We start from the raw sequence: 24804 nt of genomic DNA, 5'->3' as shown, positions 1-24804 counted from the left end.
CATTTCTACATACTTTCGTTTGTGCACTATTCCACGCTAAACATCGGCCCATTTCAAAATAATCCAGTCTTGTGAGATATGACGTGTTATATGCTGCATATGCGCAAATCGTGCGCGTTGCTCGCCTGAAACCTATATTATTTCCAAATCAAAAGGTATATACCATATTAGATGTTTCTTCACAAAATCATCAAGGGGGGGAGGGTCGTTTTACGAAGCTGCGATCATTATCAAAAGCATGTTTTAGGTTCGGTCAGAAGGTACTCCAAAATGAATAATCCCAGTAGTTCCATCGCGATCGCCATTATTGGCGTGCATTGGGCCTGGCCTATAATACGGGAAACAATAGGTTTCAGGCGAGAAAATCTGCGACAGATAGCTGTGTGCTGATTTACTTTGAGGGGGAGGGGATTCCTGCAGCCGGAGGTACCAAGGCACTGAAAGACAACTGAGAGACCCAGTTCGAAAGGTAGGCGATACTGCCACCTGTCGGGATTCGATCGTCATTGCCATTATAACGTAGGCAGCGGTGCCAGGGAGACACAGGCAGGTCCGTGCGAGTGTTTAGAATGGGAAAATCGAGAAAACATGTTTTTGGCGCTCAGCGGTTGGATTTGAAACACGAGAATTATCGTGTTTGGCGCAGAAAGAGTTAATGACGGACGCCACTTCTATGGACCATTCAAATAACATACAAGACTCTCATGGTATCTTTGTTTTGGTCTTGCTTATACATTTTTACGTGTGTGTACAGTATATGCATTTGTCTATGTGTGGCGTATTGTGGATTGGGAATACTGCAGAGGAAAGAGAAGACCAGGCAAGGTGGTCATTGATATGCTGAAGGCTGAAGGACAGAGCAGGATGGCATTGACATGGACTGTAGGGTCAAGCTGACACTGTGAGACGTGATCAGGAGAAGCTCATCATCTCCTTCAACACATGTTTATGTGATACTAGCTACATGCCACATCCAGTAAAATGATTGTCCACTGAGATGAACTCCATATAATTTTATTTACTGCACTCAGATGCATTTATATAGTACATAAAGATGAAACGCCGGCCACTTGTTTTCAAACACTTGTTGAAATCCAATTTGCCACAACTTCAACTGTCTGCCTGCTCTCTGGATGCTGACGGCACGATTAGAGCATTTGAAGAGTTGTTTCACTCAAAGTCGCGTTCCCAAGCATCCCTGAAAGCAGACAGTCGAATTTCGCTGTGAGTGTTTGACAAAAGACGTGGCCTGAATTTCCTGTTTAGGCACTAAAGAATGCGTCTGAGTAAGACAAATGAAATTATATGACATAACATTATATGACATAACATTTCCCAGTAGGTAAACGTTTACGTCAACGTTTAACAGTCAGGGACCAGCAAATCAAATGTGTGGGAGTTGTGTTTGTGTGTGCAACAGAAAAGAGAATCTGTCTGTATAACAGAGAAAGTGTTGGAGATGAACATAGTGCGACAGAAAGAATGAACGTTAGTAGATCTTGCTTGGAGACCATGGGCCTTTGTATTATTCACGACATTCAAAAGGACTGTATCAGCTCCCAATGGGCCTCATTCAACAATACTCTCTTAACTCTCTCTTATATTTTTCCTTAACTGTCTGTTAAGAGAAAAATAAGAAAAGCCACCGCCGTATTCATGAACCCATTCTTAACGTCCAAAACTGTTCTTACCCAGGTGTGTTGAATGATGAATCCCACTCATTCTTAAACTGAAATGCGTGTTCTCGTTGAAAGTTTCAAACATTTGCATACAGACACGCCGCGCCAGCTCCTTATAAGGCGAATGAGGCATGTGCAAAATGGCGAGGGCGGTGTGCAAAACAGCAGAGGTTCGGCATTGCATCTGCACCATGCTGATCCATTCAACAGGAGGCGATTTGCGACTGATCTCAAAATGAGATTAGATTAAAATGTATTGTTATTATACAGCACAAGTACAATACACTGTAACGCTTGGGTTCTCTGGCCCCGCCTGAGAACCACCCACCATTCTGACACCTGTCACTTGGCTTCCCTGTCACTTGTCTCCCTGTCACTTGTCACTTATTGTTTGGGTCTCCTGATTGGTTGTCACGTTGGTGCGCTTGGTATGTCTGGAATGTGGTCTTACTTAAACCCCTGTCTTTCTACTTCCAGTTGTCGGATCTTCTCTTTCTCCTGCAGAGTACACGGCGGTACCGCAGACACTGGACGTTGCTGTCATTATTGTTATCATTATTAGCTTCTCTCCTAGACGCCCTGCATCAGTGTTACTATCTGTTGCTATTACTCTAGGTCAGTGGTCACCAACCCGTCGATCGTGACCGACTGGTCGATCTTTGAGACTTTCCCTGTAGATCTTTCCCTGGAAAAAAATAAAAAATAATAATAATTTGTATCTTTCCCTGAGAGTCCACATTACAATTCTACTTTTGTTTTGATGTGAAAAGTGATGCTGCATAAGATGACTGCACTTAGCACTGACTGAGAAAGTACATATTACAGTTCTACTTTGACAAACATATTTACAATTAGCATTTTATAATGTTAATAATATGAGAGTCCACATTACAGTTCTACTTTTGTTTTGATGTTAAAATTGATGCTGCATAAGATGACTGCACTTAGCACTGACTGAGAAAGTACATATTACAGTTCTACTTTATAAAATGCTAATTGTAAATATGTTTGGCAATGTTAATAGGAGAAGGTCCACATTACAATTCTACTTTTGTTTGTATGTGAAAAGTGATGCTGCATAAGATGACTGCACTTAGCACTGACTGAGAAAGTACACATTACAGTTCTACTTTATAAAATGCTAATTGTAAATATGTTTGTCAATGTTAATAATATGAGAAAGTCCACATTACAGTTCTACTTTTGTTTTGATGTGAAAAGTGATGCTGCATAAGATGACTGCACTTAGCACTGACTGAGAAAGTACATATTACAGTTCTACTTTGACGTTTTAATGTTGGACCAAAGCATTGCATGTAATTAGAATACAGGCAAATAAAAGTAATTTAGTTTAAAGTACAATCTTGGCTGTCTTTTTCTCTCAACGCTTCAATAGGTAGATCTTGCCTTCACCAAAAAAAAAAAAAAGTGATATTGGGCTTAAAAAGGTTGGTGACCACTGCTCTAGGTGTACCGTTCTACAAATAAAGAGAACCACCGTTAATGAGTAAACACCCTCTCTGCTTCTACTTATTACTCCACAACTGGAACCTACCTGTCTCCGTCGTAACAATACACCATCCAAACAGAGTGGATAAATGCTCCATAAATAAATAAATATAAATAAATAAAAAAAACTGCTTAGTGAGGCAGCCTCAGTGCGCGAGCGCATGCACACACACACACACGTACTGTATAAGTGCAAAATGTATCGTTCCAGCAAAGTAGGCTTTGTCAATACTGAACGCTTGCGCAGAAGGTTGGGGAAATACCTGACCTGTCACCTATCTCTCTGAAAGGTCTCTGTGGCTAAAACCCAGAGTGCCCTCAGAACTTGTAGGTGTGGAGGCACAGGATTTGACCAGCGTGTGTTGTGTCTGAGTTGAGGCTCCAGACTATTGCATACATCTAAAAGGACCACTCTTGGCAATCTGAAACGGCTAAGCAGCCACTCATCTGGCTCTGCAAATAGATCTAGACGATCTCTAAATATGCGTTCTATGCGTATGGCCTGGGCGGCCAGAGCATCTAACTGTTCTACCAGCAACATATAATCCATTTCAGAAGCAGAATGCACGCAATAAGTTCTGGGTTTTTTAAGTCGTATTTGGGGGCAATTGACCAATGGTAGGCTTTTTTTTCTTTTTCTCATCTCGGTAAGAGTTTGTTATCTGGGTAAGAGTGCTCTCGACCACTCTTAACATTTTGTCTTGCCTAAGAGAAAAGCAAAAATAAGAAAAAATGCTAGTTTAGAACAAAGAAGAGCAAATCTGTTCTTATATCGCTTCGTGAATGAGGCCCAATATTTTTCTTATTTTATTGCATTAAAAGTCTACAATGTTTCGAGCCTCATCGTCAGGTAAGTTTGAATGGAAGCAGATTCAGATGTTTCTCATTTATACAAAGTGCATTAGGTACCACCCATAGCTGTGGTCATGGGAAGCCAATGGGATATCTATCAGGATACCCATACGATTTTGTTACCCCGTAGCATGAGAAGTACAGTACAAGAAGTCAATGGCCTTATCGATTTACAATTACATATTAAATATGTATATATTAAATATCAATTCGATTTCATTGCTACATTGGCAATCTAGTATCCAATGGATACACAGTGTTATCCAAAAGGCAAACACTGTGTAAACCTGTAAGGCCCATTGCCTTCTATTCATAAGGCCTGCTAAGTTCCATAATATTTGAAGGTTCTAGGATGTACCATTTACAATATTCATGGTCATCACTGTAAAAAGTTTCCATTCAAACTCACCTGACGAAGAGCCCATGAGGGTTCCCAACGTTGTAGACTCTTAATGCAATAAAATAAAAACATTGGGAGCCGATACGGTCCTTTTGAATTACATGAATTAACTCCTTCGACTCAGCGCCTGGAGAAAAGCTGGGAGTGACCTCTTTGTATTATTCACCTATGAATCCAGAGGAGGGCGGGTTGGGCTGGATGGTCTCCTGGGTGTTGCCCTGGATCACGTCCCAGAGTTGCCACACGTAGCTGGGGTGAAGGACGTAGAAGGGCTGGTCAGGGTACAGCCTCCGGCGCTCAGCATAGGGACTGAACAGGTTATAGTCCGGACTAGCATACCACTGAGAGAGGGAGAGAGAGAGAGAGAGAGAGAGAGAGAGAGAGAGAGAGAGAGAGAGAGAGAGAGAGAGAGAGAGAGAGAGAGAGAGAGAGAGAGAGAGAGAGAGAGAGAGAGAGAGAGAGAGAGAGAGAGAGAGAGAGAGAGAGAGAGAGAGAGAGAGAGAGAGAGAGAGAGAGAGGGGGGAAGGGGGGGCCAAGAGGAGACATTACAGTCTAGACCAGAAGAGAGGAATGGACATATTTTGCCATGTGTAAGGTATTGTCCAAGTGGTGAAAGAAGGAGTCGCCAGCTGTTCAACTTTTTCTGTGAAAATTATGCAGAAAAAGGAGAAGGATGGTGTTTCTTAACCCTTTCACTGCCACACGACAGAAGGTTAACCCTTTACTATTTTTGGTGGACAAACCACCGCACATGTGCACCGTGACTCGCGAATGGAGACTAGTTCTGCTAGCACACATAGCCTACTGTGTACAGACAGTTTCAAACTGTATGTTAAATTAGAAAGCAAACAAAGTAAATGGACAAGAGAAAAATAAATCTCAATTTGGTCAGTATTGTCATTTGTCACAAGCAAAGCCATTACTTGAAGTTGCAGGCAAGAAAGACAAGTCTGTCAGTGTCCACTATCTCTGGTTTTAAAACTGCACTGTTGCAGGTCACACAAAAAAAGAAAAAAAATATATACCGGTATATATATGTTTTTTTTTTATGTTTTTTTATTATTATCGATCGATATCGATTATTAAAATATAATTATCGTTATTGTTTTATCGCCCAGCCCTAAGTTGTGGCGTAAAATTAAATAATGTCTAGATGGTCGCTATGCTTTTCTCTTGAGAGTAGAGTAGTGCACACAAGAGAGGCAGCCAGAGAGAGCAGCAGGTCAAGTAGAGCTAAAGTTATTGGAGTAAACACTAGGGCTGTCAGAATGAATTTGAAAATAAATTAAATGCCAAACTCCCAGACAAATGTATATACATTTAAAAGAAATGCATAGCCCAAATAGTAAATACAAGTAAGTAAGCACTTTACGCCTGCTTTGAGCTGGTAATAATATGTAAATGTAAATGTAAATGTTATTGATTATTATTGTTATTATTATTATTATTATTATTATTATTATTATTATTATTATTATTATTATTATTATTATTATTATTATTATTATTATTATTATTATTATTATTATTATTATTATTATTATTATTATTATTATTATTATTATTATTATTATTATTATTATTATTATTATTATTATTATTATTATTATTATTATTATCAATTTCATTCAAATGTGCAACATTTTAGCCTATTCATATTGAAACATAGGGTCAGACACCACAAGCAGATCATCTACAGGCAGAAAGAAAAAACACAACAGAGTACACAATTAGTACACTATTTCTGTCAGGAATCATCATTAGTTTAACCATGTATTGTAATGCAGAATAAATGGCAATAGTTAGTCTTGCGGTATGGTTCTACTCTCAGGGGTGCTACCTGCTTAGCATAACGTCTTACACAGGAGATAAATCATGACAGCATGCTGAAACGGAACAGCAGGGAGCACTGGGAATGAATCCCCTATAGGGGATGTAACCTACACAGTACAACACTAGGGTAGTTGCATAATAACAGTACATAGTAGAACAAAAGCAGGTGGAGTGTGACATCCTCCGGGCACGACACAAAACACAAGTAGATTTCTTGAACTGATTTTAATGAAGCTTGTTCATTCTCCATCCAAACCTCATCCAAACCTTCATCCAAACCGTAAAATCTGCATGACATACAAATGCATACAAAAGATACCATTAATATTGCAAGTCCATTAAAACCATGGTCGGAACATCACTGTAACATATACCACAATCATCATCTAAAACAATCAATACCTTATTGGCTGCGTGCCAGTATAAGAGAACATTGATGCGTTATGGTAGTATGTCTTTGATCCGTATCTTGGAAGATTGTCTTGTTAAGTTGTCTCGATGGATAGTCCTTTGCTTATTAGGATCGACAGGTAAGTCAATAATCCATCCAAGTTCATGGTTGCAACTCAAGAGAGAGGGCGGAAACACGTCACCGGATACCAGGTGTGCCAAGTCTCGTGAGATGAAGTAATTGCGCAAACAAATAGAAAAATAGTGCGCCACTAATATATATCTTATATAAACAAATAAGAAATACAGTGAAATGCAATTGAGTGTATTATTACTAATATACAAAAATAAGCATATAAATTGTAAACGTAAATAACTATATTAACCAACTGTTAACCATAGCTGCGGTTACATGGAGGCTGGGGTCGTTGTGGGTGAAAATCTTACTTGTAGGTATAGCAGCAGCAACACGACATCAGCGTATAGAGAGTGTGTGTGAATGGGGAAGTCAGTGCAGGTGGGATGATGGAAGCACCAGCTAAGCTTTCACAGCTCTGCCCATGACCATGAACACACCAACATTATGGGAAATGCGCTTTCAATCTTCTTCAGACAAGAAGATAGATACCAATTTCCAAATATCTGTATAACGAGATGAAAAAATTAAATGTCCCGGTTTTTCCTCACGAACCATTATCATTGGGCGTGTCATATTCTAGGCTGTGAAGACAAGCGTAAATGGGGGAAAGTAGAGAGGCCGCATTGCACTCAATCGATCCATTCAACAGGAAGAGATTTGCGACTGATCTCAAAACGAGATTAGATTCAAATGTATTGTTATGATACAGCACAAGTACAATACACCACCCAACCAGAGTGGATAAAGAAATGCTCCAGAAATGAATATGCGTAGGGAAAGGCTTAGCGAGTCAGCGTGCGAGCGCACACACAAAAGCATACACGCACTGTATACGATTGAAATTAATCGTTCCAGCAAAGTAGGCTTCTATTATTCAAATTACTTGTTTTAATGGGTATCATAGTAGTAAGTGTAACCCCAGGTTCAGATTCATAATTATCAGTTACATAAATAGTTCCTGTTTATCTCTGCTACCACTTCCTGTTTTACCATGAGGTCCCACTTCCTGTATATAGCGTATGATGTCATGATTTGAAGGTTCTGGAACCTTTGTGATGTCATCCTATGATGTCATATAGAACATTCCGGAACCTCTTGGTTTCCTATATATTCAGCCAGCTCTCAAGCAGCCAGCCTCTTTCTCCTCAACCACTGGACCCGCAACATCACCCAGACGGACCGGACTAACCAACCGACTGGAAGCCGCAAGTCTCCACCAGCACCCCGGAGCAGTCCAGACCACCCCTCACCAAGCGTGCTCAGCTGGATAGATACCCGATGGCGAGCCAACCCCGGAACATTTGATAAGACTAATGGCAGCCTGCTGTGAATACCCATGAGGCTCACCTAGTGCTCAACTATTGCTACACCACTAGTCCGGTAGGATTGAACTGAACGAGACTACAAGGACTTCCAAGGGAGGCAATCCCGTTCACCTTATGTTGTGATATTGTATTTTGTATTTGAATTGATTTAACTGGATATATGGATATAGATATTCTGCCATTGTATGATGTTATAATAGAACCTTCTAGAACATAGAACCTTCTAGAACCGGTTGTGGTGATGTCATAACAGTCCTCTCATATTGCATGCAGTCAATAAGCTGATTTGTTTCACTGGTGAGATGACAGCCCAGACATCAAAGGTAGTCCTGTCTCTGGACTCTGAGGCAGTGCGCTCACTAAAATATGGCATCACCCTCAAGAGAAACCCAGAGAGCGGTAAAGATTACATCCTATACAAGGACGAGAACGGTCTCAAGGCTTGCAAGAACGAGTGCAAACACCAAAGAGGAATGTTCATCAAAGATATTGAAGACCTGGATGGAAGAACAGTCAAATGTACCAAGCACAACTGGAAATTAAATGTTTCAACAATGCAGTACATCAACCCACCCGACAGTTTCAAGCAGGACGAGCTTGACATCGAAACACTGGATGGAGGTGACCTCCAAATAAGTGAGCTGAGCCCTCTGGACCCCTGGGAAACAGACCCTCGAGAGCCTCTTGACCTACGGGAAGGAGAAGTGATGGTGACATACCTGACACACGCGTGCATGGAGCTGCAGCTTGGGCAGAGACGGGTTGTGTTTGACCCGTGGCTGAAGGGTCCCGCCTTCGCCAGGGGCTGGTGGCTGCTCCACGAGCCTCCCGCCGACTGGTTGGACAGACTGTGCGCGGCCGACTTCATCTACATCAGCCATATGCACTCAGACCACCTCAGCTACCCCACGTTGAGAGCCTTGTCAGAGAGGAGGCCAGATGTCCCCATTTATGTTGGTCATACATCAAGACCTGTCTTTTGGTATCTGGAGCAAAGTCAGGTTCAACTAACCAACATCAACGTGGTCCCATTTGGTGTCTGGCAAAACATTGACGAGCATCTGAGGTTCATGATCCTGATGGATGATGTGCATCCTGAAATGGATACTTGCATCATTGTTGATTATAAAGGTCACATGATTCTGAACACCGTGGACTGCACAAGGCCCAATGGGGGGAGGCTGCCCCACAACGTGGACCTGATGATGAGTGACTTTGCGGGGGGGGCTTCAGGGTTCCCCATGACTTTCCAAGGGGGGAAATACACAGAGGCCTGGAAAGCAGATTTCATCAAGAATGAAAGGAAGAAGCTGCTGAACTACAAGGCTCAGCTGGTGAAATCCTTGCAGCCCAGGATCTACTGCCCGTTCGCAGGATACTTTGTCGAGGCACATCCAGCAGACAGCTACATTAAGGACACAAACACAAAGAACAGTGCAGAGGCACTCAACGCTCTCATCAACAAGGTCGCACCTGGCATTAGAACATGGACACCCAGGCCAGGCGCCGTGCTGGACCTGGCCCTCGCCCTGAGACATCCACCCATCAGTGAAGCCATCATCGACCCCCCTGCCAGTACAAAGGTCTACAAGGAGAGTTGGGATTTTGACTTGTACGTGGATGAACTGGACAGTGCCATCGGCTCAGAGATATTTAAGCACGACAGCTGGATCCAGTTTTATTACACCTGGGCAGGCTTTAACAACTACAACTTAGTTGTGCGGGTCATTGAGACAGATGAGGACTTCAAGCCCATCGTCGACGGTTACGACTACTTGGTGGACTTCCTGGATCTGTCGTTCCCTGCAATGAGGCCTGACCGAGAACACTCTTATGTGGAGACTAGAAACAGGGTAGGAGTCATGCGATACGTGGTGCTGAATGGACTCCCCTGGGACAACCTGTACATCGGCTTCCAGAACAGAATACACAGAGACCCAGACACCTACCACCACAGGTTCTGGAACCACTTCCAGACGGAGCTGCCGGTGACCAAGCCAGACTGGGAGCTTTTCCTGGAGGAAGCACCCCCAGTGAGGGAAAGCACCCCCAGTGATGAACCACGGGGAGGCTACTGTACACTGTCATGATCCTGGAGAAAGCACCACCTGGCCAAAGCCAACCAAGCTGAAAGAACTGAGAGCATTTCTAGGATTCTGCGGGTACTACCGTAAATTCGTCAAAGACTATTCCAAGATAGTGAAACCCCTCAACGCACTTACTGCCGGATACCCTCCCATGAAGAAGCATGGGAAAGCTACAGTGACCGCAGAGAAGTATTACGACCCTAAAGCTCCCTTCCATGACAGATGGACCCCAGCTTGCCAGACAGCTTTCGACGCTATCATAGAAAAGCTGACAACTACCCCTGTTCTCGGTTTCGCCGACCCCGAAAAGCCGTACATATTGCACACAGATGCAAGCGCACTAGGTCTCGGCGCCGCCCTTTACCAGGAGCAGCAAGGACAGAAGCGTGTCATCGCGTATGCAAGCCGCGGATTGTCAAAATGTGAAACCAGATATCCTGCCCATAAATTGGAGTTCCTTGCCTTAAAATGGTCGGTAACTGAGAAGTTCCAGGATTACCTCTACGGACGACCATTTCTTGCTGTCACTGATAGTAACCCACTGACGTATGTCCTTACCACGGCTAAGCTTGATGCCGCAAGCTACAGATGGTTATCCGATCTATCTACCTTCGACTTCCAGCTGCAATACAGAGCTGGGAACCAGAATCAAGACGCTGATGGGCTGTCCCGGCGACCACACAGCAGACCAGCGGATGACGCAAAATCGATAAAAGAGATGGAAAGAATACAACAGTTTGCGAAAAGACACCTCCCGGAACCAGAGCACACAAACATGAGTGAAGACATCATTATAGCCATCTGCGACAGACACTTAGTTCGCGAAGTGATCGACAACGGTTCTACAGAGACACCATCGAGCCGTGCATCGGTGGGATCACTTGCCCTCCACCCAAGTGCAATCCCAGACAGCTTCCAAGGAGAGGATCAGCTGGGTGGCCTACCCGTCGTTCCGCTGATAACTCCTGCCGAAATGAGAGAAAAGCAAAGAGCCGACACCTGTATCAGTCAAGTACTACAGCTAGTGGAGGCAGGGGAGAAACCTCCTCCACCGACACTCAGAAAGGAAATCCCAGAACTTTACCTTCTACTAAGAGAGTGGAATCGGTTAGAAGTATTGGACGGGGTCCTGTACAGGAAGAGGCAAGAAGGCGCACAGACCCACCATCAACTGGTGCTGCCGGAAGACATGAGACCTATGGTCTTAAAAAGCCTTCACGATGACATGGGCCACATGGGCGTGGACCGAACCCTAGACCTCGTCCGGAAGCGATTCTATTGGCCCAAAATGGCAGCTGAAATAGAGACAAAGATCAGGACCTGCAACCGATGTGTACGGCGTAAGGTTCCACAAGAGAGAGCTGCCCCGTTGGTGAACATCACGGCCACACGACCACTAGAGTTGCTGTGCATGGACTTTCTCAGCCTGGAACCAGACTCCAGTAACACAAAGGACATCTTGGTCATTACGGACCACTTCACGAAATACGCAGTAGCGATCCCTACCGCCAATCAAAAAGCGCGGACCGTCGCTAAATGCCTGTGGGACAACTTCATTGTCCACTATGGTATCCCGGAGAAGCTCCACAGCGACCAAGGTGCGGATTTCCAATCCCGCACCATTAGAGAGCTGTGTGAGCTGGCCGGCATCAAAAAGATACGAACTACCCCGTACCATCCAAGGGGAAACCCAGTAGAACGCTTCAACCGGACCCTGCTTAATATGCTGGGCACCCTGGAGAATCAGAAGAAGAGCCATTGGCGAGACTACGTCAAACCCCTAGTACACGCCTACAACTGTACTAAGAACGACACTACTGGATTCACCCCGTATGAACTGATGTTCGGGCGACAGCCAAGGTTGCCTGTGGACATAGCCTTCAACTTACCTGTCAACTACAAGCCAGGCTCACACTCGCAGTACGTCCGCAGTTTGAGATCGCACCTTGAAGCAAGTTACAGAGTAGCTACAGAAAATGCACAGAAGACGGCGGACCGCAACAAAGCAAGATTCGACAAACGAGTTGTTGAGTCTACCCTGCAGGAAGGTGACAGGGTTCTCATCAGGAACGTCCGCATCAGAGGAAAGCACAAGCTAGCAGACCGGTGGGAAGCAGATATCTATATTGTAGTGAAACACACTGGAAATGTCCCAGTCTATGTAGTGAGACCTGAAACCAGAGATGGTCCACTACGAACGCTCCACCGAGACCTACTGCTACCTTGCGGCTTCCTTCCTACTACCCCTGTGGAAGATGGACCTATTGTAAAGGTCAAAGCGAAGCGACCAAGAACTCGACAGAACCCAAGAGAAGAAAGCTTGAATGAATCGGAGGGAGAGGACCCAGATGATGACTATCTTGATCTCCCTTATCACTATGACCAGGGAGGTCTAGTGGTGGAAACACGACTCTTTCCAGTGCCCACTGTCGAGCAAGACCCTGCAGACGGAGTCAGTATTCCGGAGGGAGCTCCAGATACAGCGGATCGGGAAAATCACTTACCTGACATGGGTCCGGAAGAGGACAACCTACCCGACAAGACCTTACCAGTTATGAGTTCAGAGGAGAACAATACTGACATGAAGGAACTGGAGACCGAACCCGATGGACCGGGGAATGTCCACAACGATGTGGAAAGAGAAACCGAAAGAGAGGTCATAGATGAACAACCAAGAAGGTCGACAAGACATAGGGAACCTCCAAAAACCCTGACTTATCACCGACTAGGAAACCCAATAGTGACGATAATCCAGTCAATATTACAGAGTCTAAGCTCAGTAATCGCAGACTCTTTAGGTGACTCTGACTCCCCAGAACCCCATAGGATTGTGATAATGTAGTCCTGGGGTAATATGCACAGGGACGTGCATTAGGATAGAAGGGGAGAATGTAACCTCGGGTTCAGATTCATAACTAGCATAGGAACATAAATAGTTAATGTTAGTAGGTAAGAACTTTCTAGACAGTAAAACATTCTAGGCCCAGACTCCCCAAAACCCCATAGGATTGTGATAATGTAGTCCTGGGATAATATGCACAGGGACGTGCATTAGGATAGAAGGGGAGAATGTAACCCCAGGTTCAGATTCATAATTATCAGTTACATAAATAGTTCCTGTTTATCTCTGCTACCACTTCCTGTTTTACCATGAGGTCCCACTTCCTGTATATAGCGTATGATGTCATGATTTGAAGGTTCTGGAACCTTTGTGATGTCATCCTATGATGTCATATAGAACATTCCGGAACCTCTTGGTTTCCTATATATTCAGCCAGCTCTCAAGCAGCCAGCCTCTTTCTCCTCAACCACTGGACCCGCAACATCACCCAGACGGACCGGACTAACCAACCGACTGGAAGCCGCAAGTCTCCACCAGCACCCCGGAGCAGTCCAGACCACCCCTCACCAAGCGTGCTCAGCTGGATAGATACCCGATGGCGAGCCAACCCCGGAACATTTGATAAGACTAATGGCAGCCTGCTGTGAATACCCATGAGGCTCACCTAGTGCTCAACTATTGCTACACCACTAGTCCGGTAGGATTGAACTGAACGAGACTACAAGGACTTCCAAGGGAGGCAATCCCGTTCACCTTATGTTGTGATATTGTATTTTGTATTTGAATTGATTTAACTGGATATATGGATATAGATATTCTGCCATTGTATGATGTTATAATAGAACCTTCTAGAACATAGAACCTTCTAGAACCGGTTGTGGTGATGTCATAATAGACCTCGATTATCGCCGAATCACTTCCTGGTTTAAAGAGTTAACGGGCCAATTCACCTAATAAGGTATTTGCATTCCCTGATAAACTAATATAGAGTTACCGATGATAACCTCAGAGACGTCTGAATGAACCCCAATGTGTTGATCCAATCGACCTAGGCCTTGATATCGACCTAACCCTCCCGCAAGGAAAGGTTACTGACCTAATCTAAAAGGGATACTTCCAAGCATAAGTTGTACTTTACGTACGTATATATTATTACTGTTTATCTAGCGCGCTTTTAATTAAAACACCGGTTATTGTTATAACTCTGCCTCTGGTCTACAATTCTTTTAATTGTGTATATTACTCCTTGTCGCAGTCGAACCTAGAACTGTGCCCGTGGCAAACAGCTGTTACTGGTATTAACACAAGTGCTACATAAGTCCTACTGTAGAACATGACATATTAGCATGACATCTGATTTATTAATGCCAATACTGGCCGACAAGCGCAATTGGCTCTTGACAATTGTAAACTATGGATTAGTCGGTCACAGTTAACGTCGGACTGTTTAGCTCAACGGATTAGTGCGGCTGCCTGTGGATCCTATAGTCCCAGGTTTTATTTAATTTAAAACGTTAATTCATTTATCCACTCTTTATTGTGCTGTATAATGACAATACATTTTAATCGAATCTCATTTTGAAATCGCTACCTGTTGAGTGGATCACAACCAGATATGAACACGACAGTGGTGAAATGTGCTGTATATAAAACAGCTTCAGAGGTAGGCATTGCACCATGCTGATCCACTCAACAGGTAGTGATCTCAAGATGAGATCCAATTCAAATGTATTGTCATTATACAGCACAAGTACAATACACCATCCAACCAGAGTGGATAAATGAATTAACATTACAAAAAAAAGAAAAGATTGTAACCGAGAGGTTTGAACCTGGGACTATAGGATCCACAGGCAGCCGCACTAATCCGTTGAGCTAAACAGTCCGACGTTAACTGTGACCGACTAATCCATAGTTTACACTTGTCAAGCGCCAATTGCGCTTGTCGTCCAGTATTGGCATTAATAAATCAGATGTCATGCTAATATGTCATGTTCTACAGTAGGACTTACTACTATGATACCCATTAAAACAAGTAATTAGAATAATAGAAGCCTACTTTGCTGGAACGATTCATTTCAAACGTATACAGTGCGTGTGTGTTCGTGTATGTTTTTGTGTGTGCGCTCGCGTGCTGACTCGCTAAGCCTTTCCCTACGCATATTCATTTCTGGAGCATTTCTTTATCCACTCTGGTTGGATGGTGTATTGTGCTGTATAATGACATTTGAATCGGATCTCATCTTGAGATCGCTACCTGTTGAGTGGATCAGCATGGTGCAATGCCAAACATTTGAAGCTGTTTTATATATAGCACATTTTGCCACTGTCGTGTTCATGGTTGTGTTTACCTCCAGCCAGAGTAACGCCCCCCGTTGATGACGGAGAACGGTGGAACGTTGGTTCTCCTTAAATAGGTGTAAACGCGGGCTGGTTCGCCAGAGAGCACCAAGGTTCAGAGGCTCCAGAACGGAGCTGGAGCTTGAACCGGAGCCCTGCCGGTGTGAAAGCGCCCAGAGAGGAAATCGACTGTGGTCTTGTCCGACACTGAAGAAGACGGGGACGCGTATTTCCCCTAACGTTGGCGTGTTCCTTTGAGTGTGTCCGGCCAGAATTCACTTTGCCCATTTATTGGCTTTTATTCACGACCAGAAATGGGCAGCAATCCCACAAGAAGTGTGACATATTTAACGCCAAATACAAGCTGCTGTGTCCTTTGTGGAAAATGTCTCCCCAATGCCCAGTCCCTTTTCCCCTCCCTTCAATAGATCTGTCACTCAGGCTCTGTAACTATGGGAGCCGCTATGCATCTGCCTGCTCATATAGAGTGGAACAAAGACAGTGGATGGGAGAGCTGCTTCCTGGGTCCAGCTTGATGAAAAAGCAATCAACATCATGCAAGCTATTACCACCTGATTGCACCTGCACAGTGCACTAACCTCCCAGATAACAGAGACATCACAGCTGCCCACGCATCACAAAATATAACCGTTCCACGTGTTGCCTGCAGCTTGTGCTGACTGCATTTACATTTACATTTAGTAATTTAGTTCTGTACGACAAGTTCTCAGAAAGGGCTGCGACTGCGATCGTTTTCCAGTAGCGTGGATGACATTTAATTATGTACAGCGGTCGCAAGGCGCATACAAATTGCACGTCTTGGTTGAGTTCCTCAAAGCGTCTAACATACTGTACATGTGTACAAGATAATGAGGGTTACAGTGAGCGATGCACACGGTGCAAAGTTTAAAAGGAGAAGAACAGTCAGAAAGAAAAATATATACATATATATATTGTCATATGTGGCATGCCTGCGCATTCATCAATAACACACTTAAAACTAGTGATGTTCGATGTTGGCTTTTTTTTTTACCGATATCCAATATACCGATATTGTCCAACTCTTAATTTCCGATACCGATATCAACCGATACCGATATATGCAGGGTCAAAAATACATATTCCATGATGGGCAGAGTACCATTTTCTGGAAGATGAAAAGCTTCAGGTACAGTCAGTATCTTGCATTTCTGAGTTTGTTTGTTATTCGTCTGTTTTTTTTCCACAGTCCATTGAGCTGTGCAAGCTTTACCGCCAAAGAGAAGTTAGGGCCTCAGTGCAGGCAGGGTTTGTCTTACCGCTTGATACATTTAGCTCTCAATCTGCATACCCTGATTCAAAATGACAAAATATTGCGACTCCCATCACCAATGAACCTCTCACTCGACCCTACACAGCACTGTTAAGCATGACTTCCGAATCTGACTTTTGAAAATCTGAATTTGACGAGAACGCCGCTCACCTGATGTACTGTAGCATGCGTACCACCCAGCACCAACACCGCTCACACTTTGAGGATATACTCAAACATTTTTGTTATGCCTGACCTGGCTTACAAGTGTTTCCTCTTTGAGAAAATGCTTATAATAACAGCATGTTATTGAATCAGTATTTTGAGTTTTCATTTAGCTGTAATTTCACGCTCCATTAACTTCCTTGCTGAGCTGTCTGGCCAGATTACTTTGAAGACGCTCTCTCCCTGAAAGGGTTTGAAGCGTGGTCGAGGTATGATTAGTAATCAGATTACAATAACGCGTTACTTAGTCATGAAATGGGCCATGTTTAAATTTATTGAAATAACACCAATATCGTGACCTTTCAAATTGGCCCTATATTTTGTTTTCAGAGCTGTCATGGATGAAAAGCCAGCTTCACACAGATACTGTATGTGGTGCTAAATGGTATCAACACCTTAACTGCTGCATCATGAGATACTTGGTGTGCCATGAGATGAGATACTTGGTACTCAGCACCACACTCTGAAACTAGCTCTTTAGGTGGTATCAGATGAGATTTCAAAGAGTTCTTCCAAGAGTTTGGATGGAGATGTGTCAGGAAGCTTTGTCTCAATGTTGTCTGTAAAGGTTTTTTTTATCCAGAGTAACTTGGTGATCCTTTTCTGTGTTTTATTAAATAATGATTTTCAGATTTTGAGAAATGGTATTTTCATGGAGAACAGTGCAGCTGCAACAGATAGCACTTTAGTGATAATTTTCTGTAATCCAATTTTTTTTTTTTTTTTTTTTTTTTTTTAATAAATCTCAAGGCCCCCCCTGTCATGCCTATGCGCCCCCCACTTTGAGAAACACTGGATTACAGTGTGGGCTTTTTGTTGTTTTAATACCCTAAACAACATGAATGTCTAACAATGGCTGTCGTTCATCTTTAATTGCCTGGCACTGGCTCAAGAGACACACATCATGTATGCCTCTCAGGTAGTATGGCCAAGCCAAATTGGCTTTGTAATGAGTGAGAGGGCTGGATGCCTACATTAACACTTTGGACGCCACAGCGATATGCGTGACGTGTTGTTAAAAGCGCGACGCTCAAGTTGCAAGTTTCTTTAATAGTTGTCATACAGAAGTACAAATAGTAAGTATGAAATAAAATAGTATAGCATGTAAAAATAGAAGTAGAAATAGAAGTAAAAATAGAAGTCACGTACGTAGACACAGTGTTCAGTATATACATATTGAGAGAAAACGGGGTTTATTCAATGTATGTGATGTATAGATTGGGGGGAGATGACCACAGCTAAAACGGTGCCGGGTCAGAGAGATCGAAATGTGCATGGTTTGCCTTAGAAGAGGGTGATAGAAGGAGCGGTTCAGAGGCAGTAGCCAGCAGAATGTTTAGCACACTGCCAGCGAGAGAATGTTTTGAATTCCTTGGAAGAACACATAGATAAGAGAGTGTAGGCCCAGAGCAGGAGGGAGAGAGGTTCATCTTAATGAAATGTTTAATGATCATTAGAATAGACTTTTCAAGGACAATATAATCTGTTAACATCTGAGCTGAGGTTTCTGTTTATCAAATAAACCACGCTTCTCCTTGTAAGGTATTTCACGTTGTCGAAGTGTCGAATTCTTACGGAGGTGGAGAATTATTATGGTTCGCGGATTGTACTAACGGGGAGAGATAAGGATTTAATCAACCAGTATCGGAGACGTCAGGACCATTAAAATGACACAACGCAGAGGAATTGGATGGAGAGCCAAACAGACGAAGACGTGATACTGGCCAGATTGATCAGGATCTAACAATATGTACAATGTTCGATGCAGAATAGAAGTAACTGAGTTACCATACAATATACAATATACTATGCAATATACTAATATACAATACTATATAGTGCAAAGCAGAAATGGGATGAGGTACAATTTAGGTACAATTTACAGTAAGGTGTACTGAGGTATGGGTTGTAGTGCAAATCCTTTATCAATAAATATAAAGTGTGTTTAGGTGTTCTAAAGTGTGGAGAGTGGGTGCTGCATTGTGTTGTTTGTTTAAAGTGAGTGTGTGCGTGTGGATGTGTGTGTTGTGAGTGCATTTGATGGTTGATGGCATAGTGTTATTGTTCGTTGAGCAACCTGATGGCCTGGGGACAGAAGCTTCTTCTGAGTCTTTCTGTGCTTGCCATGAGACTCCGGTATCGCTTGCCTGACCGCAGCAGTTCAAAGAGGCAGTTGTTTGGGTGGCTGGAGTCCTTGATCATTCTCTTAGCCTTACCCCTGCACCGCTTGTTGTAAATGTTCTGGAGAGTGGGAAGCCCCCCTCCAATTGACTCTAAAGTATAGGAATCCGTGGCGGTGTTTGCAGGGCTATAACTATATTCTATATTATAGCTATGGATACAATACTATGGCCCATTTGACATAGACTATCTATCGTTCAATATGTGTTAAAGAAATAATTTTTTCATCCATACATTCCCGGTTTATACCGTGGTGAATATGACAATAGTTTTAGAATAATCCTGTCTAATCCCAGAAAACGACGCTATGCAGCAATACATGCAATTCACTAAAAACCTGTACACGCTACTATTTTGAAATCACATCTATATTATCGGTATTATGTTTCATCATGAATGCATGAAAAGGTGGGGGGGGTAGTTTTTTGATGCTTTGATCGTCACCAACGGCACACGTTGTGGAGTAACGTTACACACATATATTGTGATCGAAGTGAAATCATGGTTGGATCACAGCAGGATTGGTACCCCAAAAAGAATATTCCAATTATCTGATCACAAGTCCCAGTATTGGTGTCGATCGTGTTGCCAACATAATCCGCCACACATCATGCACCGGGAGCAATTCACGCTTCTCAATCCGACCAATAGAAATCCGACCGGAGACTTTTGATCGACGCACAGGCCAAGATATAATGTTTCAAAGGGTGCTCGATACTGCCACCTGGGTGGATGCGGCCAGTATTGCACTTTGGAATTCTCAGGATGATTCCCCATGTTAACCCAGATGTCCGTGTGCCTGTAATGAATGGAAATATCGAATAAAAGAAATAACGATGAACACCCGACTATACTCGGGTTTGGCGCCCAAAAGTGTTAACATTGGTAATTTCCTCACACACACACACACGCACATGCAGCTATTTTTTTTACCTCCCCATTTTCTCGTATGACTTATGTGACACGGCTAAAAGTCTCGACAGTGTTTACGTCATAACGGATCAGACCCTCCTCTGAGACGCTTGGTTGAAATGAGCCGCTTTTAATGACGTGGACGAAGGACTTCCAACTCCGTCCGGCAGCTCTCCGCAGAAAATGTCACGGTTCACCACGGGTGACACAATATTCTCCCTTCTCTGCTACGGAGAACAAAAGGTTAAGAACACTCCAGACCCGACAGCGACAGCGTGGAAGGACAAGTGGATGTACCGTTACACTGGCAAAGGGACGAGGACGATACCTTCATCTCAAACCTCCAAAATTGAAAAGGGAGGGAAAGGTGGAATCCAATTAAAATGTCCAAGTGGCGCTCCCAGGAAATTATGCATGATAAAATGATAAAAAATAGCCGTGGCGTCATGACTGAACACATACATGACGTGCACTCTGGTGTCTCTCAGAGGTGGAGATGAAGGGAGCAATCAGATTGGCATTTCAAGGGTAGATGGAGGGCAGAGCCAGGGGGCAGAGATGGATGAGAGAGGAGGGAAAGTGAAATGAGAATAACCCGTGCCGATGGTGCCGGGAGAGGAGCGAAGGGGATAGAGTTGACGGGGGATAAACAGTGATGTCGCGATTGGCGGTGCATTGCCTTACCCGATCTCTTGCGTCGTTACACCTCAGTGACAAACAAGGGTAACCTTTGCGTGAGCGCCCTTCACTACATCTGCAACTCATTAGAATTGCAAACACAGCCTTGTACTGTACATAGTGTAGCCTGTTTTTCCATCCATTGGGCCAGACCTTGCCACCAGGATCCTTCATCCGTACACGGTTAAAATATGTATGCCGTTTAAATGCTGTTATTGTCTGTGCAAAGTCAGATGGGGGGAGGGGGATGACATTCAACTGAGATGAAAATAAATCTGAAAATGAATACAGGGGTGCCAAAGATTTGCTTTGGTTATAACCATGTTCAGTAGGCCCCGTCCACACGAGCGCTGGATTTAATGTAACCATGATTGTATGTGCGCAGTTGCACTGTTCGGGCACACACAACCGGGGGTTTGCTACACTGCAACCGCGGTCTTTGAAAACCGGAGTCCAGGGTGAGGTTCTGCGGTTTTGCGGGTGCGTGTGGGCATAGCAACCGAGGTTATTCCCAGTGTTTACAGCAGAGCTGTCGCAATTATTTCCCATGTTCACGGCAGACTGTCGCAAACAATAGCAAGTTAGCAACCGAGCACGGGGTTAGGGTGATTAGAGCAGAGCCAGCTACACCAGTGTTTACAGCAGAGCTGTCCCATGTAGCGTTATATGAAAATGATTGTAACAAACTTTTGTTCGAAACGTATTGTTGAAGAGTGTTGTGATCGACTGATGTCTGTTGTCGCATTCCTGACCCGACCAGAGTAAAACCTGTAGCTGCGGCTAAACTAAACTCATGTGTTGTCAAGTTATTGTTATAAGGAACCCAGTCCAGACTGCATCCCCTTAACAATTGTTTGTATTGAGCCGTATTCTGCAATGTGTTAAATAACGTTTGCATCCATTCATTATAATAGCGTTAACGTTACCACATTACGTTAGCATTTAAGCTATATACTATACATAGAGAATACCATTCACATTAGCATGTAGCTAACAACACTGTGAGACTAAACTATCCGCTCTTGGTGGTAAATTGTTGCTGTTGGTTTTGTTTCATCAACAAATGAGAGGCAGAACACACAGTGAATGTATCCGTTTGTTTATTGCACTTATTTATTGCAAATATATGCTCCGTTGCTCCGTTGGCAAAATTATATTTAAAGATGGCGGCTATGCTTTTTCTAAACAGGAAGTGTAGTGAGCGTTCAACCTTTTCTGATTGGTTGAAATGGCCTTCATGTCTGAACAACATCGCCACCTACTGCTTTGGTATTGTACTACATCTATCGGTTGCTGGTTTTCCAGCCGCCGTGAGTACGCAATTATATGCGGTTGTTTTATTTTTTTTAAACTTCGGTTACATTAAATCCAGCGCTCGTGTGGACAGGGCCTAGGTTAGGCCAGTGGTTCCCAAACCTTTTCAGTCAGGCCCCCCTTGGGTAATTGGAAACATCCCCCCCCCCCCCCCCCCACATGTCCACAGCTGTCCTCAGCCAGTTTGAACCTGTGTCTCTCTCCATACTGTCAGAGGTAATCCAGCATTTGCGCCCCACAAATTGTCCCTTAGATAGCATTCCTTCATGCTTGGTCAAGGAACTTTTTGACATCATTGGGACATGCATCCTTGTTTTAATTAATTCCGCGCTTAGCTCAGGCTGCGTTTCAGCTGCATTCAAACATGCTGTAGTGCAACCGCTCATTTAAAAACTAAACCTAGACCCCTCCAATCTGGCAAATTTTAGGCCCATATCCAAGCTACCATTTTTATCTAAGGTATATGAGTTTCTCAGTCCAACTAGGAGAATCCACATCATCTCTGGCCCCCTCACATGTGGTGTCCCCCAGGGTTCCATACTGGGCCCTATCCTATTCCCCCTTTACATGTTGCTATTGGGCTCTATTTTAGAAAAGCATAACATCCCCTTTCACTGTTTTGCAGATGAGATCCAAATGTATCTCCCATTAAAGTCTGGAATCACTATTGGCCTTATTAGACTGCCTCTCCGACATTAACACCTGGATGCAGCTTTATTTTCTAAACCTGAACCAAAATAAGACAGAGGTGATTATGTTTGGATGCCCAAACACCCTGTGCACCCTGACTGTGCTGATGTCTTTGGCCCCTTAGATTCCCATAACCATCCTGTTGTGAACAATCTTGGTGTGTTCCTTGATAGCTCCTTCAGGCTTGAGAAGCAGGTTAGCTCTTTTGTCAGAGCTAGCTTTGTCCAGCTCAGGTTGCTGGTAAAAGCTAAACCGTATCTTCCCCCTAAAGGCCTAGAGACAGTAATCCACGCCCTGATTACCTCCCGGCTCGACTATTGTAACTCCCTTTATGTAGGTTTAGAACAGTCCACCTTACACCACCTACAAATGGCACAAAACGCTGCGGCACGACTCCTGACTGGCACACGGAAGCGAGAACATATAACACCTGTCCTATCCACCCTTCACTGGCTTCCAGTCCAGTGCAGGATCCAGTGCAGGATTGATTTTAAACTGTTATTGATTGTCTTTAAAGCCCTAAATGGCCTTGCCCCTCCCTACCTCACAGATCTCCTGCATTTCCACACCACGTCCAGAGCTCTGAGGTCCTCTAACCAGATGCTCCTGGACGTCCCCAGAGCAAAGCTTAAAACCAGAGGCGATCGAGCCTTTGCTGTGGCTGCCCTGTGGTCTACCTGCTAACATTAGGTCTGCCCAGTCACTTGCCACTTTTAAATCACTGCTTAAAACCCATCTATTCAGCCTGGCCTTCTAAATCCGTTGTATAGAGCATCCGCCTAGTTTTCTGTGATTTTAATGTATATACATTTTAAATAGTTTGATATGGTTTGAGTATAGTATCTTGAATTTTTTCTCTCGCACTTATTTTAAAGACACACTCGTGCCGACTTCAGTAAAGGTGAAGTCAAGGGAGAGGTGTGTCTCATACTACTGTCTTGCTTTTGGTTTTGTAACATGATCGTTACCTGGATGACGTTAACATTACCTGGAACACATGTTATGGGTGCATCAGTTTTTCTTTCAGCTCCTGCTGGTGTCAAAAACGGTTCCATTTTGTTTTCTGAATCTTTTCTCGCGCTGGGTTGTTTAGCTAAGGTAGCGTCGGGTAGCTAGCTCGCTACCACAGGTCATATGTGTGACGGCAACCGGGCAACAGTGTTTACAGCTCTCGTGTGCAACACATTGCATTTAAATCTGAATACATTTCGTTCCGCTTTGATATTTCGTTCCACTGGTAGTCTCTCATAACCAGACCTCTCTCCACACTTTTATCCAAAGAATAGGTAATAATAATAGAACATAGAACAAAGTGCAAGTAGTAACGATGATAGTGATAACAGTAGTAGTAGTGAACAGTAGTGAGTGGCAAGACTCAATCAGACAGTAGTAATAGTGATGATGATAGTATGGTCCATAACGTAGTAACACACTGCACCAGAGTCCATGCAGTATTTATTATCAAGAGTCAGACAGTTCAAGTTCACCAGCAGTTAGCTCTCCAGCAATTGGCAGCAGAGCCTGATACTGGCACGAAGGACTGGCCGGAGTAGTTTGTAGGGGTGGGGGGGGAAATCAATACGTAGTAGTATCGCGATACTTTGCGTGGCGATACTGTATTGATACAGGGACGCCAAGTATCAATATTTAAGTATTCATAACAAAAAAATAAATAAAAATTAATTGTATAAGGAAGTTGCATTGTTCATTTCAATACCTGTAATAGTACAGTAGTCCACACACACATGTGCATTCAGTTAAGTTGGAATATGACTGTAATACAAACAGTTCAGTTTGTCAGGTACTGTACATGCAACATAGATTATAGTGTTTACATCTGTCTGTTTGAGAAAATACCATGTTCTGCAATACAAATGATTGAAGTGAGATGAACAGACTGAACTTTATTGTATTAAATAAAACATGTTGACAAAGTTTTACTTTGCAGTTGAAAAAGATAATAAATGAAAAAAAAAAATGTATATATATATATAGCAAAATACCGCGATACATTTAGTATCGCGATACTATCGTATCGTGACGCAAGTATCGCGATAGTATCGTATCGTGAGGTCTCTGGCGATTCCCACCCCTAGTAGTTTGTGGTGTGTCTTGGA

The 24804-nt window shown here is 43.5% G+C and overlaps 2 protein-coding genes across 2 annotated transcripts in view; one reads left to right on the top strand and one right to left on the bottom strand.

The window, feature by feature from the left end:
• The window catches only part of st6gal2a (ST6 beta-galactosamide alpha-2,6-sialyltranferase 2a), a gene marked incomplete at its 5' end in the record, with an annotated part of 26418 nt that extends 19872 nt beyond the window's left edge, over window positions 1-6546 (bottom strand). The window contains 2 exons of the mRNA XM_084314387.1: window positions 4607-4781; window positions 6541-6546. Coding sequence (XP_084170513.1) covers window positions 4607-4781; window positions 6541-6546 — 181 coding nt within the window. The remainder of the gene's footprint in view (window positions 1-4606; window positions 4782-6540) is intronic.
• A 1883-nt stretch (window positions 6547-8429) lies between these two features.
• LOC311228701 (cytidine monophosphate-N-acetylneuraminic acid hydroxylase-like) lies at window positions 8430-10226 on the top strand (the record flags this gene model as incomplete). Its single annotated transcript, XM_084314638.1, has 1 exon — window positions 8430-10226. One exon carries the CDS (start codon window positions 8430-8432, stop codon window positions 10215-10217), a length of 1788 nt encoding a protein of 595 aa, XP_084170764.1. The 3' UTR covers window positions 10218-10226.
• Window positions 10227-24804: the final 14578 nt, after the last annotated feature.

This window comes from Notolepis coatsorum (assembly GCF_963971535.1).
Source record: "Notolepis coatsorum genome assembly, chromosome: 5".
Classification (NCBI taxonomy): domain Eukaryota; kingdom Metazoa; phylum Chordata; class Actinopteri; order Aulopiformes; family Paralepididae; genus Notolepis; species Notolepis coatsorum.
The sequence above is the reverse complement of the archived record's forward strand: the minus strand, read 5'-3'. Positions and strand labels throughout refer to the sequence as shown.